The sequence below is a fragment of the Lepus europaeus genome, chromosome 5, assembly GCF_033115175.1.
Source record: "Lepus europaeus isolate LE1 chromosome 5, mLepTim1.pri, whole genome shotgun sequence".
Lineage (NCBI taxonomy): Eukaryota > Metazoa > Chordata > Mammalia > Lagomorpha > Leporidae > Lepus > Lepus europaeus.
The window spans coordinates 21,026,390-21,043,694 of record NC_084831.1 but is presented as its reverse complement, the minus strand read 5'-3'; the positions used below and the strand labels follow the sequence as shown (position 1 = coordinate 21,043,694).

The 17,305-nt window shown below is 40.3% G+C and overlaps 1 protein-coding gene across 4 annotated transcripts in view; it reads left to right on the top strand.

Moving 5' to 3' along the window:
* Positions 1 to 17,305, top strand: part of EYA3 (EYA transcriptional coactivator and phosphatase 3) — a 107,916-nt gene that overhangs the window by 24,363 nt on the left and 66,248 nt on the right. For all 4 annotated transcript variants that reach the window (XM_062190752.1, XM_062190754.1, XM_062190751.1 and 1 more), the window contains exons 2-3: positions 5,506 to 5,606; positions 14,770 to 14,813. In XM_062190752.1, coding sequence (XP_062046736.1) covers positions 5,574 to 5,606; positions 14,770 to 14,813 — 77 coding nt within the window. In that variant the 5' untranslated portion in view covers positions 5,506 to 5,573. The remainder of the gene's footprint in view (positions 1 to 5,505; positions 5,607 to 14,769; positions 14,814 to 17,305) is intronic.

Here is a 17,305-nt window from a genome sequence, read left to right as displayed (position 1 = left end):
ATGGCTTTTGTTGGTGCAGTTAGCTAAGTCTTTATATTTTATTGCATTTCATCTGTACATTTTAGTGTTTGGCTAAATGGCATCTTTAGCATTGACATGAATTTTTGACATACAACGGCCAGAAGTAATTAGAATTCTTTTTCCAGAATATTATTTGGTATATTTCTCAGAATAATATTTGATATATTCTACCCTGGATTATTTCAGTGTTTTTCTTCTGGTTTGAAATAGTATATGAATATTTTATGTTTAGAAAGAATTTAGGGGGCTGCCTTGTAATGCAGCTGATTCAGTTGCTGCCTGTGATGCCAGCATCCTATATGGGCTCCTAGGGAGTCCCAGCTGCTGTACTTCCAATCCAACTCCTTGCTAATGCACCTGGAAAAACAGCAGAAGATGGCCTAAGTACTTGGGCCCCTGCCACCTACGTGGAGACCTGAATGAAACTACTGGTTTCAGCCTGACCCAGCCTTGGCTGTTGTGACTATGTAAGGAGTGAACCAGCAAATGGAAGATCTCTCTTTTCTTTCTGTCTCGTCCTCCCTATCTCTGTCACTCTGCCATTTAAATAAATAAGTGAATCTTTAAAAACAAACAAACAAAAAAAGTAGGACTGTGTTCAAGATATACTAAAAAAGATAGTCTGCAAGAAATATATGCAAAAAAATAATTTGCATTAGAAAAGTCACATTTTTCTAGTGATAAAATTTCTGATTATTTAATACTACCCTATGATGGCTTTTTATTGCTACAAAATTAATAATTAAATGTCTAGTAAATGCATTTATTGGAATAATTCTATAGATATCACAAATGACTACAAGAAAAAAATGCAAAATATGTACTTTAATCATAATAGAAAAATATGAGCTTTAATTTGAAGCATAGTTTGCCTAAGATTACTAAGATGAACTAGAAAGAAGGACTTGTGTATCTTCTCCAGGTTTAACTCACATAATAAAGTTTTTCCCAAGCAAGACTCACCAAATAGAATGCAGTAATTGTATGTTCCTTTTAAGTGCTGTTGGAAAGATCTATAAAGCTTCTTGAGATCCATGAAGTACCTGGGACTGCCGGTGTTACTATATTGCTACAGGTATTTCCAGTTTGATCCAGGGTGAAAGCAAAAGAATGCTAACTTTGCTAACTGTGGAGTTGTGTGGTAGTTCTATTAGACTTTCCAATTATTTGGAAACTCTCTGAATGTTTTATGTTCACATTTTCTTTTTAATGTTTGGAAGCACCTTTTCAGCTGCATATACGTCATATTCTGTTGTTAACATTTCTTCATTTCCCCTCTTCGTTTTCAGCTTCTGTATTTCATTGAGTGGCCAGGAGATGGCCAACAAGCTCTGAGAGGTAATAGCAAGAACAAACATGACAAATGTAAACTACTTTGCTGTTTATATTAGTTTCCTGTGGTTTCTATAGCAAATTACCCAGAACTTGGAGGCCTAGAACAACAGAAATTTATTCTCTCACAGTTCTGGAGACCAGAAATCTGAAATGAAAGTGTTGGCAGGGTCACACTACCTCTGGGGGAAATTGTCCTTGCGTCTTCAAGCTTTTGGTGGCTGTTGGCATTCCTTGGCCATATCACTCCAGTCTCTTCTTCATTTTACCGTTGCCTTCACTGTATTTGTGTTAAATTTCTGTCTGCTTTCCTCTTATAAGAACACTTGTGATGGCAGTTAGGGCTTACTTAGATAATCCAGAATAATATCATCACAAAATTTTTATTTAATTACTTCTGCAGAGATATTTTTTCCAAATAAGGTACATTCCCAGGTTCTGGGCATTAGGATGTGGACCTATCTTTGGACAGAAATCTATTTCATGATAGCTGTGTATGTCTGTGTTTAGGGAAGGGAATTCCTGTCTCCTCTGTCTCCAGTTCTTTCCCCTCCTCCCTCATCTGCCCTCACCCTCCACTTCCTCTTTTTTTTTTTTTTTTTTTTTCACATTTGAAAAAAAAGATTATGTATGTGTGAGAGAGCACACATACACAAGTATACTGCCATCCTCTGGTTCACGAAGATACCTGCACATGAGTGTAAGGAATCCAGTTACTTAAAGAGGAACACAAACTTTAAAAGTTTCAAATCTGTTTAAACAACCTTATAAAGAGTTAAAGTTATGACTTAGGCATTATTGTTGAAAATGAGAAATGTGTGATTTTTGCACCTCTAAACGCTGAAGGTTCCTAATGATCTGGTTTTAAGTAAATATTTAGAGAAATCAAGAGCCTGGAAGCTGTGCTTGATTAAACAGCCATTGTTGAATGCCTGCTGTGTGCTATCAGATATTGATAAGAATAAAGTGGTCTCTGCCTCTTTGTAATTTAAGGTCAAATTTCCCAGAAATTTGTAAGGAAAAATGAATATAGTTTCAGCAGAATTAATGGCCAGATTTACAAGCCATAAGGAGAGATCAGAGAAAAAGTTTTGAGGGACTGTTAATTATTAACTAATAACGAAGCAGGAAGCTCTCCTTAACTTTGAGGTTTTAGTAGGTTGTGTAGTATTTTGTTTTTTTGAAATAATGGTGCTATCTCTATCTAGAAATGGTAAAATAACTTGTTTTCATATACCGTGTAGTTAAAATTACTTCATTAGTGCTAGAACAAAGTCTGTACATTGTAAATTAAGGACTTACAGTTGTAAAGAGAATTATTTTTGCCAGGCTGTAAGTAGCATAAAAGTAATCTCCAGACGTTTAGGAGGTCCTTATAGTATCAATCCATACATTGGAAAAGAAGTTTACAAATTTAAAACATTTTAAAAACCACACAAAGTAATATAACGTAGAAGAACTAAAGTTAATGAAAGAAAAAGAATAACCTAAGGTAATAGTATTAGACATGTAAAATGTAAAGTATTTTCAGTTTTACATGAAGGGGGGAAAGCTTCAGACAAGGGAATTCCAGGGTCTTGGGTTCTACCGCTGGTTCTGCTACTTACAAGTTTGTGAGACAGTGTTTTCATTTCTTTGGTTCAGTTACCTCAATCCTAAAATAAGTATTTCGTTTAGCCATCTATAATACTCTACTCCTTGGAGCATGTATGTTATTCTTACATTAGCAAGAGAGTAATTCTGTCCAGAACAGTGAAACCAAATGTGAAGCTTCTTCTAATAGCAAATTGGTAAACTATAAGAAGTCCAGTGCTTATATCAGAACCATAAAATGAACCACCCTGGGCCCGGCGCCGTGGCTCACTTGGTTAATCCTCTACCTGCGGCGCCGGCATCCCATATGGGCGCCCGGTTCTAGTCCCGGTTGCTCCTCTTCCAGTCCAGCTCTTGGCTGTGGCCTGGGAAGGCAGTGGAGAGAATTAGCAAGCCTAATTTTAAAGTTTTTATTCAGAATAAAAACTTCTATGTCCATTTTATCCCCCTAAAGTGAAAAGCTCAGAAAATAAAGGTAATTTGTAAGATGGAAACAACAAAGGGTACTTAACTTCGAGAGAAGAAATACAGGTGGTAGAAAGAAATGTCTTCCGATTTTTCCCTTAAAGGTTTTCTTACGATGTAACATGGAATTTATTGCAAGAAAAATAACAGATTCCTCTCTGTCGTAAAAATCAGTGTAATGCTATATTTCTAAAAAACAAAATTGAAGATTTTAGCAGTTTGGTTTTATGTGGTTTAAGAATTTATTTCCCTACTATTTAGAGTAGTGCTTCTTTTTCAGTCCCATAACCCCTTTTGACCAATAAAAAAGTCCAATATTCTTGAGTGTTCAGATCTTTTTCAAAACAGAATTAAAGCACATGCAATTGAATATCTTTTTCACAATTCGTCTTATCTTCCTCTTCCCCAGAATAGGGTTTTATGGCCCCTTCCCTTTTAGGGGGGACATCCCCTCCCTCTCTTCTGCCAGAGAATATACCAATTAGAGATCACAGTTTTTACTCATAGCCCTCAGTTACAGGAAATGTGGAATACTTGTTTTCTGTATAAATGAAAGCTGGTCACAAAAAAATTTAAATAAGACATTACATTTCCCAAATGAGTTTGGCCCTATTTTTATGGAATCATATATGTGCTTAATGTACACTTAGTACTAACATTCTATAAAGATATTTCAATTTAAAACTAAGATGTAAACTGGCAAAACAAAAAATGTTTCATCTTTCACAGCTGTGACTCAGTTTCACGTCATATTGATATGCTCTTCTGAGTTGAGCAAAACAAGTGCAGGGATGTTACCTCCTGTGGGCTTTATTTATTGCACTTGTAATTCTGCAGCACGAGTTACGTGCGTCATGGAGGAGGAGAACTTAGCTTCGAGGCCCTCTGTCTGAGCTACACGTGAATGCATTAAGAATCAAGTGCTTCTGACCTTTAAACTTTTTTTTTCTTGTGACATTCTAGATCAGGGCAGGGAGTAAAGCTGTGTCAGAGTTGGGCAGGTTTACATCTGACTGTAGCCCTTACACGTGTTTTCTCTTCATATTCTGGAGTGTGACTAAAACAGAGTGAGTTGTTTCACACTGTGAAGAGTAACAGAAATAGAGTGATAGAATACTGGTACAACTGAAGTTTCTGAAATTTTTTTTTCATGTTATTTGTTTTCATTACATCTGCAATAAGATTTCATGCCTTTGTGATTGGTAGAAGTAAAAATAAGTGACTTTAAAAGGATCACTTTTTTTGAGAAACATGCTAGTCTCATTTGTGTTACATAGAAATAGAATATTTCATTTTTATAATGTATTTAGTTTTTTTAATTTCTGCTGTTGGCAGGGCGCAGTAAGGTGGTTTTACCAATAAAAGCAGAGCTAAAAATTATATTTTTATTTTTGTTTGCAAATCAAGACAGGAAGAGCAGGGTCTGAGAAGATAAAAATACTGTTTAAATAATTCTCTAGGCAATATATTTAATTGAAGCTCATTGATTTAGAATTGAATTGAGTTCTAGCTTTATGTGATTATTTTCACTTAATTCTAAGATTCCAGGTTTCACTTTACTGATTGTTTTCATTCAGATGCATAAGAATTGAGTTTTCCTTTAAATTGATTACATATAAAGATAGTTGGTATGATGTATTTAATTGATACTCATTTGTCCTATTTAAAGTGATTCTGTGTGTCTGTGTTAATAGTTATGTAAATGTTCCACATTAAAGCAGGCTAGATGTTATCATAACTTACTGATTTGCTAGGCCAGTCTCTATCATTTTTAATGTAACTCTAATCCTTAAAAAATTATTTTATTACCTGCACATGGCTGTCATCATAAAATGTTTAATACATTAGGCACTATAGTAACCAGCAGAAGTGGTTCCATGTGTTGGCTTTTGCAAGGAATTGTAAAAGTCATTGTGTACACCTCTCTTGGTGCAGCATGTCAGTTTTGAAAAGCCACGTGCGACTTTGAGATTTTGAGATTGGAATTCACGTAGAAAGCTTGGGGGCAGCAAAATATTAAAAAATTATTCTCTGATGGCCTCAATGATAATATCTTAAAAGTATTTAAAGCTTTGAATCCTCTTTTTTAAACAGACTCTGAAGACTGCTGAGAGAGACACTTAGTCCAGTCACATAGGCATAATAAAGAAATATTGGTCCTCATGGAAGAAGAGCAAGATTTGCCAGAACAGCCAGTAAGTATTTCTTTAACAATTTAAGCTCATTGTAGAAAAGCTATCGTAAAGAGATTCTAATATTATTCATTTATACTTGTAGATTGCAAATTAGAAATTAAATAAGGAAAAGATTACCTAATAGTTCCCTTTTGAAAAAAAGTGTTAATGTTCTAAAAATTTATTTTGTCTAACTTAATGTTAAAGTCTGTTTATAAAATTCAGCAGTACAAAGTGAATAGTGCATTTGGAAATGTCATTTTAAAACAATCAGTGGCTAGTGTTAGTTTTTAGAAAATGAAGGAGGATGTGTTTGCTGGTCAGATCGTATATAACCCTTTCTGCCATAAAACTTACCTTTACCTAAATTTCCCTGAATGACTTAGTATTTTGTAAGTAGTTGTAGTAAAGAAGGTATGGTTTGGCCGGTGCTGTGGCTTAACAGGCTAATCCTCCGCCTTGCGGCGCTGGCACACCGGGTTCTAGTCCCGGTTGGGGTGCCGGATTCTATCCTGGTTGCCCCTCTTCCAGGCCAGCTCTCTACTATGGCCAGGGAAGGCAGTGGGGGATGGCCTAAGTCCCTGGGCCCTGCACCCGCATGGGAGACTGGGAGAAGCGCCTGGCTCCTGGCTTCGGATCAGCGAGATGTGCCGGCCGCAGCGGCCATTGGAGGGTGAACAGTGGCAAAAAGGAAGACCTTTCTTTCTCTCTCTCTCTCTCTCTCTCTCTCTCTCACTATCCACTCTGCCTGTCAAAAAAAAAAAAAAGAAGAAGAAGAAGAAGAAGCAGCTCTTAAAAAGAAGAAGGTATAGTTTGACAAGTGGGTAATTTTTAAAAAATTTTATTTATTTATTTATTTGTAAGGCAGAATGTCAGAGATAGACAGGCAGAGAGAGAGAGAGCTTCCATCAACTTGTTCACTCCCCAAATGGCTACAACAGCGTGGGCTGGACCAGGCTGAAGCCAAGAGCCAGGAACTCCATCCAGGTCTCCCACATGGGTGACAAAGATTCAAGGACTTGACCCTTATCTCCTGCTTCACATGCATTAGCAGAGAGATCCATCAGAAGCAGAGTGGCCTTGCAGGCATCCCAAGCCACAGCTTAGTCCACTGTGCTATAATGTCCTCTCTGACAGCTAGCTAATTTTATAACAGGTGGGACCTTAGATATGAAATTCAGTTCTTAATTCCTTTTAAATATTTAATATATATAAATTAATTAATCTTAAATGTCCTCAAGTGGTATGAGTTTCTTGTCTTGCCATGGCCTCGTTTTGGCTTTTGACACTTGACATTTTTTAAAAAGGAAATTACCTTTTAAGATAATTTTTATGTTAAAGGGTCTTCTGTTTTTGTCTTGTGTGCCTTTTTCTGAAATTAGATAAATATTGATTTGATTTGCTATCTTAAATGGCCTCTTGGAATTCGTATTAAGGAAGAATAGGAAGTGGTACATGTTACTTTTCTTTATGAAAATACAGCCTAGAAAATTTTGCAAGCATGTAATAGGAGCAGGATGTGTTTTTCATGTTCTAGTTGTATGTGTCTATAGCCTGTTATACTTCTGCTAGAATCCTTAATCTCCTTGTTTTATAAATTCTCTATTAATTTTCTTTAAACTAGACTACAGGTTCCTTGAGGTCAAGAGGTGTATTTTGCTTATCATTGTGTTTCTTATCAGGAAGACTTGGTAAAAAAACTCTGTTGAATGATGATAGGATGAATATGAACTTGAATTCCTATTTACAGGTACTTAGCAGTTCAGAATCCATAGTAATTTGCTAGTTGGGGAAATTTTACTAGCTACTATGACATATAACCCTTCAGTGTCTTGGTAGTTTAATACCAAAAAAAATTCAATTTTTACTCTCACATTAATTCCCATGGATTGGTAGCATTCTTGAGCCAATCTTTCGTGAAAGCTACCTTTGTCTCGTGATGCCACTGTCTTCAATATGTGGCCTCTGTGGTTTCCAAAAGGAGAAGAGAGGATTGAAGGATCACATGGGATGTTTTTAAGGGCTATTTCTGGAAATGACTTACATCACTTCTGTGGCCTTTCCATTGACCAGAATTGACATGGCTCTGAACTGACAGCAAGGGTGTGTGTGAAAAATGCAGTCATCCTGTTTGCTTGGAATGAGCAAGAAGATTGTTAACCATGTATCAGTGAAGCTACTATCATATTCCTTTTGGTTCACTTAACTGTTCCATTTTCACAGAATAAGGACAGTATGTGCCTCCCTTCCCCAAAACTCCTCCCAAGGGAAATGACCCCAAATTCCATGAGTTGTTACATCCAGGTTAGATTCAGGATCTCCGATGCCCAATAATTTATACTAGGCCCAAATGTGACTTCTTTCAGTCTGATAGCCCATAAACTTAAAAGATATCATTTTGTCTCCTTCACAAGTCAAACCCAGGATGCAGTGGCATAACATGAAGTTGTTTCTTCCATAGGTATTTACCTTTCTAGCAATTAGGAATGTTTATCTCACTCCCTAGATCCTAATTTCTCCATGTCAAATTTTGGAAGTCAAATTAATAATTGGATGGATGTTAACATGCATGGTCAATGAATAGCTGATAGTTTTATGTGTGAAATTTTATCTATAAATTATAATCAAGCCCTTTCCCCCTCTAGTGTATAGAATATGATTTTCTAATAAACAGAACAGTGTACTTCTCTTTGTTGGACTGTTTGGATCAGTCCTGACATAAACGTTTCCTTTTTATAGCCACTATAATTATATACTTGTAAGTCATCTCAAAATGATTTCAGAATGACATTTGAGATGCATATTACAAGTTTTTTAAAAAAATTTAGAGAGTAGTATTTCTTTCTTTCTTTTTTTTTTTTTTAGATTTATTTATTTGAAAGGCAGAGTTACCGAAAGACCAGGAGAACCAAAGAGAGAGAGATCTTTAATTTGCTGGTTCACTCCCCAAATGGCTGGAGCCAAGAGCTCCTTCCAGATCTCCCATGTGGGTACAGGGGCCTAAGTACTTGGGCCATCTTCCACTGCTTTCCCAGGCACATTAGCAGAGAGCTGGATCCAAAGTGGAGCATCTGGGACTTGAACTGGCACCCATGAGGGTTTTCAGCCCTGCAGATGGCAGCTTAACATGCTATGCAATAGTGCTGGCCCCTCCCCTTTTTTTTCTCTTTCTAATTATATCTCATAAACTGTTTGAAATCCATCCATCTCCCCCCTTTTTAAGATTTATTTGAAAGTTAGAGGGAGAGACAGAGATCTTCCATCTGCTGGTTCACTCCCCATGTGGCCCCAGTGGCCAGGGCTGGGCCTGGCCAAACCCAGGAACTTCATCCTGGTCTCCCAATTGGGTAGCAGGGTCCCAAGTACTTGAGGATATCTTCTGCTGCTTTTCTCAGGCCATCAGCTGGGAGCTGGATTGAAAGTGGAGCAGCCAGGGTTCAAACGAGCATTCATATGGGATGCCGGCATTACATGCAGCAGTCTACCCATTGTACCACAGTGCTGGCCCCTAGAGTAGTATTTCTTAACCCTGTCTAGAAATTTTTAGGATTCAACTATGTTTTTACTATCTTTGGTGCTAACACTGAAATTCAATAATTATATGGCACTTTGTTTTTTATAAGCAGTTTCCCCTCTTTCTTTCTCTTTAAATTTCATCTTTATAGCAGGTAGGTAGTTGTAATCTTTCTCTTACAGAGATGGAAAGGGAGAGACAGAAAAGAGAGATTTCATTCTCTAGTTCACTCCCCAAATGGCTGCAAAAGCCAAGGCTGGGCCAGTACAAACCAATAACCTGGAACTTTTTCTAGGTTTTCTATGTGGGTGGCAGGGTCCCAAGTACTTGGACCATTGTCTGCTCTTTCCCAGGTGCATTAGCAGGGAGCTTAGAAGAGGAGCAACCTGGACTCAAACTGGCACCTGTATGGGATGCTGGCATTTCAGGCAACAGCTTAACACACTGTACCGCAGTGCTGGCCAACCTGAATCAACTTTGGAATACTTTTATCATTCTGGGAAAAAAAAAAAAAAACATTAGCAATTTTCCCCCAATTCTTTTTTTTTTTTAGATTTGTTTATTTGAAAGTCAGAGTTACACAGAGAGAGGAGAGGCAGAGAGAGAAAGAGAGAGGCCTTCCATCTGATGGTTCCCTCCCCAATTGTTCACAATGGCTGGAGCTGCACCAATTCATAGCCAGGAGCCAGGAGCTTCTTCTGGGTCTCTCATGCGGGTGCAGAGGCCCAAGGACTTGGGCTATCCTCTGCTGCTTTCCCAGGCCATAGCAAGAGCTGGATTGGAATTGGAGCAGCCGGGTCTCAAACTGGCGCCCATATGGGATGCTGGCGCTTCAGGCCAGGGCGTTAACCTGCTGTGCCACAGCGCTGGCCCCACCCCCAATTCTTTCAGGTTCCCAAATCCTGTACATTGACTTATTTGTGTACATTTCATATAAATGCAACCATACAATATGTGATTTTTTTGACTGACTTTTTTCACTTAGCATAATGTTTTTAGGGTTCTTCCATGTAGTAGCATATGTCAATACTTCATTCCCTATTATTGTCCAGTAATATTTCATTATATGTTTACACCATTTTATCACTTAATAGACACTGAGATTGTTTCTGCCTTTCAACTGTTTTGAATAATGCCATTGTGAACATTCATCTACAAGTTTTTTCCATGGATAATGTTTTCATTTCTCCTTTGTATAAGTAGAATTCCTGTGTCAAATGATAAATCAGTATTTAACCTTTTGAGAAAGTGCTTGACCATTTTACAGATAATTAGTAACATTAATAAAGTTGGATAATTTCCCCCTCACCTCTTTCCGTGAGATTGTATCTTAAATTTGTGATACAATTAGATTCTTTTAGTCTGCAGGCCATTCTTTGATTCTTCACTATTATCTTTGATTTTTGGTATCTTGTATCATACAGAAGTTTTAAATTTTTGTATAATTAAGTCTGTTTATTTTCTCCTTTATGAATTTTGGATTTATTGTCATGCTTACTAAGGATTTACCCACCTAAGTTTTTTTTGTTTTTTTTTTTAAGATTTATTTATTTATTTGAAAGGCAGAGATACAGAGAGAGAGAAGAAACGAAAGAGAGAGAGAGAGAGAGATCTTCCATCCCTGGTTCACTCCCAAATGGCCACAATGGCCAGGGATAGGCCAAGCTGAGGCCAGGAGCCAGGAGCTTCTGTTTCTCCCACCTGGGTGTAGGGTCCCAAGTCCTTGGGCCATCTTCTGCTGCTTTCCCACGCACATTAGCAGGGAGTTGGATCAGAAGTGGAGCAGCCTGGACTTGAACAAGTGCCTATATGGGCTGCCACAGCACCGGCCCCTTAGTTTTTTTTTGTTTGTTTATTTGTTTTAAGATTTATTTATGTATTTGAAAGCTGGAGTTACAGAGAAGAGAGGCAGAGACAGAGAGATCTTCCATTTGCTGCTTCACGCCCCTAATGCCTGCAACAGCCACAACTGGAACAGGCCAAAGCCAGTAGCCTGGAACTTTATCGGGGTCTCCCACATAGGTGTGGGGGCCGAAGTACTTGGGCTATCTTCCACTGCTTTCCCAAGTGCAGTAGTAGGAGAGAGCTGGATCAGAAGTGGAGCAGCTGTGGGGCTGGTGCTGTGTAGTGGGTAAAGCCGCTGTCTGCAGTGCCAGCATCCTATATTGGCGCCAATTCAAGTCCCAGCTGATCCACTTCCGACCCAGTTCTCTGCTATGGCCTGGGAAAGCAGTGGAAGATGGCCCAAGTCCTTGGGTCCCTGCATTTGGCGTGGGAGACCTAGAAGAAGCTCCTGGCTCCTGGCTTCAGATTGTCCCCTCTGCTTCTCTGTAACTCTGCCTTTCAAATAAAATAAATAAATCTTAAAAAAAAAAAAAAAAAAAAGGAAGAAGAAGAAGTGGAGCAGCTGGGACTTGAACTGGCATCCATATGAGATGCCAGTGTAGCAGGTGGTAGCTTAACTTGCTATGCCACAATACCAGCCCCCTAAGTTTTTCTTTTGGCTTTAAATGCTGCTTTGAGACAGAGAGAAAGGTCTTCCTTTTGCCGTTGGTTCACCCTCCAATGGCCGCCGCGGTAGGCGCGCTGCAGCCGGCATACCGCGCTGATCCGATGGCAGGAGCCAGGTGCTTATCCTGGTCTCCCATGGGGTGCAGAGCCCAAACACTTGGGCCATCCTCCACTGCACTCCCTGGCCACAGCAGAGAGCTGGCCTGGAAGAGGGGCAACTGGGACACGATCGGTGCCCCGACCGGGACTAGAACCCGGTGTGCCGGCGCCGCAAGGTGGAGGATTAGCCTAGTGAGCCGCGGTGCCGGCCTGATTTTATTTTTAAAATGACAAGTATTTTTTTAACTTTTTAAATTTTCAAATCCACTTAAAAGGCAGAGAGAGAATCAAATAGAGATCTTCCATCTGCTGGTTTACTCCCCCAATGCCCATAATAGCCAGAGGTGATCTAGGCAGAAGCCCAATGTCTGGAACTCATTCTGGATCTTGCAGAGGCACTAGGGTAGCAGTGACCCAAGTACTTGAGCCAGTACCTGCTCCCTCCTAGCTGGAAGCTGGAGTCAGAAGCTGAACCAGCACTCAAACCAGGGCGCTCAGATGTGGGTTATGGGCATTCTAAGTGGCATCTTAATCACTGTGTCAAATGCACATCCCCTTTTTTTCCTTTATTTTACTTGTTTTGGTACCTGTGAAAATTAAAAGCAGCATTGGATATAATTTGTGTAAGTGACGAATGAAGAGTGTTTGGTTTTATTTATTTTGTGGTATGTATTCTCATGAGGAATAGATGCCCATGAGAAATTTTATGGGCCTTATGTTATTTACCTTGTCTGAAATGCTAAATTTAATCATATTAAATAGCTTTGCTTCTTCTACCTGATATGTTTGTTCCAAATTGTCTAGCGAAGTTTCTGCCTTCTTGGCTTGGCTTGAAATATTTTAAATATTTATAATTTGAGATGGGCATTATGGCACAGAAGGTTAAGCCATCACTTGTGATGTCTGCATCCCATATTGGAGTACCTGGGGTTGAGTCCTGCCTCTGCTTCCTGTTCAACTTCTTGGTAATGGGCCTGTCAGGCAGCAGATGATGGCTTCTGTACTTGGGTTTCTACCACCCATGAGGGAGCTCCAGATGGAGTTTCTGGCTGCTAGTTTCAGCCTAGCCCAGATCCATCTGTGCAGGCATTTGGATAGTGAAGCATTGCTTGCTGTTTGATATTGCCTTTCAAATAAATAAATCTTTTTTAAAAATTTATAATTTGATGGGGCCAGTGTTGTTACAAAGAGGGTAAAGCTGGCACCTGTTTGGCTGGCATCCCATTTGGGCTACTATTCAAGTCCCAGCGGCTCCACTTCTGATTCAGCTCCCTGCTAATGTCCTGGAAAAAGAATCAGAAGATGGCCCAAGTACTTGGGCTCCTGGCTTTGGTCTCCCCATACCTGGAGAGTGAACCAGCAGATGGAAAATCTCCCTGTCTTGAATTCTCTCTGTAACTCTGTAAATTAAATTCTGTAATTCAAGTAAATTAAAATCAATGTTTAAAAAAAAGCTATAATTTGAATAACAGAATACTACCCAAGTTTCTACTAGGACCAATTATTTCTTTTTCTTTTTTTTTTTTTTTTTTTTGACAGAGTGGACAGAGAGAGAGAGAGACAGAGAGAAAGGTCTTCCTTTTCCATTGGTTCACCCCTCCAGTGGTCACTGCAGCCGGTGCACTGTGGCTGGCGCACCGCGCTAATCCAAAGCCAGGAGCCAGGTGCTTCTCCTGATCTCCCATGTGGGTGCAGGGCCCAAGGACTTGGGCCATCCTCCACTGCCTTCCTGGGCCACAGCAGAGAGCTGGACTGGAAGAGGAGCAACCGGGACTAGAACCTGGTGTGCCGGCGCCGCAGGCGGAGGACCAGCCCAGTGAGCTGTGGTGCTGGCCTTATCTTAATTTTAGAGATGGACTTCTCTAACTTTAAAATATAATGGGGGTTAAATTAATCTAAACAGAACAAAATGAAACAATTACTCTATAATGTGTTGATTAATGTTGCCCTGCTAAAGTGTTCCTCTAGGTACTTGGGTTTCACATCCATGGTTCAACCAACAGTCAATTAAAAATATGGGCAGGGGCCGGCGCCGTGGCTCAACAGGCTAATCCTCTGCCTTGCGGCGCCGGCACACCGGGTTCTAGTCCCGGTCGGGGCACCGACCCTGTCCCGGTTGCCCCTCTTCCAGGCCAGCTCTCTGCTGTGGCCAGGGAGTGCAGTGGAGGATGGCCCAAGTGTTTGGGCTCTGCACCCCATGGGAGACCAGGAGAAGCACCTGGCTCCTGCCATCGGAACAGCGCGGTGCGCCGGCCGCAGCGCGCTACCGCGGCGGCCATTGGAGGGTGAACCAACGGCAAAGGAAGACCTTTCTCTCTGTCTCTCTCTCTCACTGTCCAATCTGCCTGTCAAAAAAAAAAAAAAAAAAAAAATATGGGCAGGGGTCGGCACTGTGGCATAGTGGGTAAAGCCACTGCCTGCGGTGCTGGCATCCTATATGGGCGCCAGTTTGAGTCTCGGCTGCTCCACTTCCAGTCCAGCTCTCTGCTATGGCCTGGGAAAGCAGTAGAAGATGGCCCAGGAGGTCCTTGTGTCCCCTGCACTCGCGTGGGAGACCTGGAAGAAGCTCCGGATTCCTGGCTTCAGATCAGCTTAGCTCCAGCTATTGCGGCCAGTTGGGGAGTGAACATGCAGATGGGAGACCTGTTTCTCTCTCTGCCTCTCTTTCTCTCTCTGTGTAACTTTGACTTTCAAATAAGTAAATAAATATTTTAAAAAAGAGTGGGCAAAAAGTTGCATTTATACTGAATGTGTGCAGGCTTTTTTCTTGTCATTATTCCTTTGACAATATAGTTTAACAGCCATTTATGTAGCATATATATTGCTTTAGGCATTGTAAGTAATCAAGAGATAATTTAGAATATACCAGAGAGTATGTGTAGGTTAAATGCAAATCCTGCTGCATTTTATGTAAGGGACTTGAGCATTTATTGATTTTAGTGTCCATGGGGGTCCTGGAGCCAGTCTCCCACAAATACCAAGGGCAAACTGTATTCAAGTAGCTATACATAATAAAAATCAAATCACTGTGTTGATACTTTCGTGTGTTTATTTTTGCAGGTGAAAAAAGCCAAGATGCAGGAGTCGGGAGAGCAAACTTTGAAGTATGTAGAGTTAAATTTCTTTGTAATGATGTACTTGTAATTTTTTTTCATTACTGTGGTTAGTGTATGTGTATGCTTTGGATTGACCACTCTTTTTTTTCTTACCTTTATGTTTTTAAATTATTTGGCTTATGGTTAAAATTTCCCTCCAAAATAGTTTCTCTTCAGAATACATTCACTTTTTTTCTTATGCATTTGTTATTTATTCAGCAATGTGTACTGAACTCATGTTATATATTAGGCACAGTACTGTATAAGGGAGATTCGATGACCAAGATAGTACAGTATACAAAATGAGGATGTTCAAGGGATTTGTTATTAGTTACCTAATGGGTATAGGAAGCCTTGGTCATTAGCTTCACTACCCCTACAGAAGAGACAGCACCTCACACGCCATGGTTTTCCACAGTTCTTATGTGCTATTTTGCCATCAACCATTCACACTCTCATTCCAAAATCGTCACACAGGCCATATGATGTCTTACACTTCCAGGTAAATATTCTGTTATATTTTCACTGTCACCCACTGACCCTTCCCTCAGAAAGAACTTCAGTTTCTTCCACGTGCTATTTAAATGATAAAATCTGCTGTAACCAAATTACAAACATTACAGCCGTACTTAACTTTCTCTCCTATTTCCATGTGTCACATTTGCCTAGTAAAACCACAATCCTGGTTAAATCCAACTCATTCACCTGTTCCATACTTATTTCTAAAACTCTCAAACATTGTAAGAGAACAAAACAACACTGTGCTGCTGGTCTTAGTTTCCATTCACTGTTATATCTCAGAGAGGCATTTAAGTGCTCCTTCCTGGTATGTCTGATTTCCCACTCTCAAATTTTTATATATATATTTGAAAGTCAGAGTTACACAAAGAAAGAAGAAGAGGCAGAGAGAGAGAGAGGTCTTCCATCCACTGGTTCACTCCCCAATTGGCCGCAACCACCAGAGCTGTGCCAATCCGAAGCCAGGAGCTAGGAGCTTCCTCCAGGTCTCCCATGCGAGTGCAGGGGCCCAAGGACTTGGGCCATCTTCTACTGCTTTCCCAGGCCACAGCAGAGAACTGGATTGGAAGCAGCCGGGACAGAATCCGGCGCCCATATGGGATGCCAGTGCCACAGGCGGAGGATTAACCACCTGCTGCGCCACAGTGCTGGCCCCATAGGTTCTGTTTTTATCCTATCGACAGATAAAGAACCTGGGACACAGAGTTAGTTGTTCTTTTTTTTTTTTTTAAACTTTTATTTATATTAAATTTTGAAAGTACAACTTTTGGATTATAGCGGCTTTTCCCCCCATAACCTCCCTCCCACCCGCAACCATCCCATCTCCTACTCCCTCTTCCATCTCATTCTTCATCAAGACTCATTTTCAATTATCTTAGTATATACTAAGTAGATCTTCTATATATAAAGATCAACAGTTTGCACCCACACAGATACACAAAGTGTAATGTTCTGTTTGAGTAGTAGTTTTACTGTTAATTCACATAGTACAACACATTAAAGACAGAGATCCTACATGGGGAGTAGGTGCACAGTGACTCCCATTGTTGATTTAAGAGTTGACACTACTTATGATGTCAGTAACCACCTGAGGCACTTGTCAAGAGGCTTCCATAGCCGTGGCAGCTCATGAGTTCACAAACTCTGACCTTATTTAGACAAGGCCATAACAAAGTGAAAGAGAGTTAGTTGTTCTTGCCCGAGGTCGAAGAGCTGTTAGTGACAGAATAGGATCTGCACTTTTTTTTTTTTGACAGGTAGAGTGGACAATGAGAGAGAGAGACAGAGAGAAAGGTCTTCCTTTCCCGCTGGTTCACCCCCCCAGTGGCCACCGTGGCCGGTGCACTGTGGCCGGCGCACCGCGCTGATCCGAAGCCAGGAGCCAGGTGCTTATCCTGGTCTCCCATGCGGGTGCAGGGCCCAAGCACTTGGGCCATCCTCCACTGCACTCCCGGGCCATAGCAGAGAGCTGGACAGGAAGAGGAGTGACCGGGACAGAATCCGGCGCCCGGACCGGAACTAGAACCCGGTGTGCCGGCACCGCAGGCAGAGGATTAGCCTAGTGAGCCGCAGTGCCAGCCAGGATCTGCACTTTTAACCACTATGCTGTACTATTTGGGAATAATTGGAGAATGGGAAGTAGAAGGCAAAGAAAACATTGTGAGGGAAGAAAGAGTAATTTCTACTCCAGGGGAGTTTTTCCAACATTAAAGTATCTAACATAATGACTTTTCCTCCCGGTTTACATTTTTTACCTTTTGAAGTTTCTTTTAATTTTCCTTTTACATTAAAAAAGAAAAATAGATTCTCATTCCTGTATATAACAAGTACAAATTAAGGGTTTTTAAAATTGAGACAAGAAATACAGTGGAATAAACCATTTTAAGGATTCAGAACTCATACTGGAAAGAAGCAAGTGGTTATGAGTTATAGCTGATTAAGAGCCACTGTCTGGAGGCCGGTGCTATGGCCAAGCAGATAAA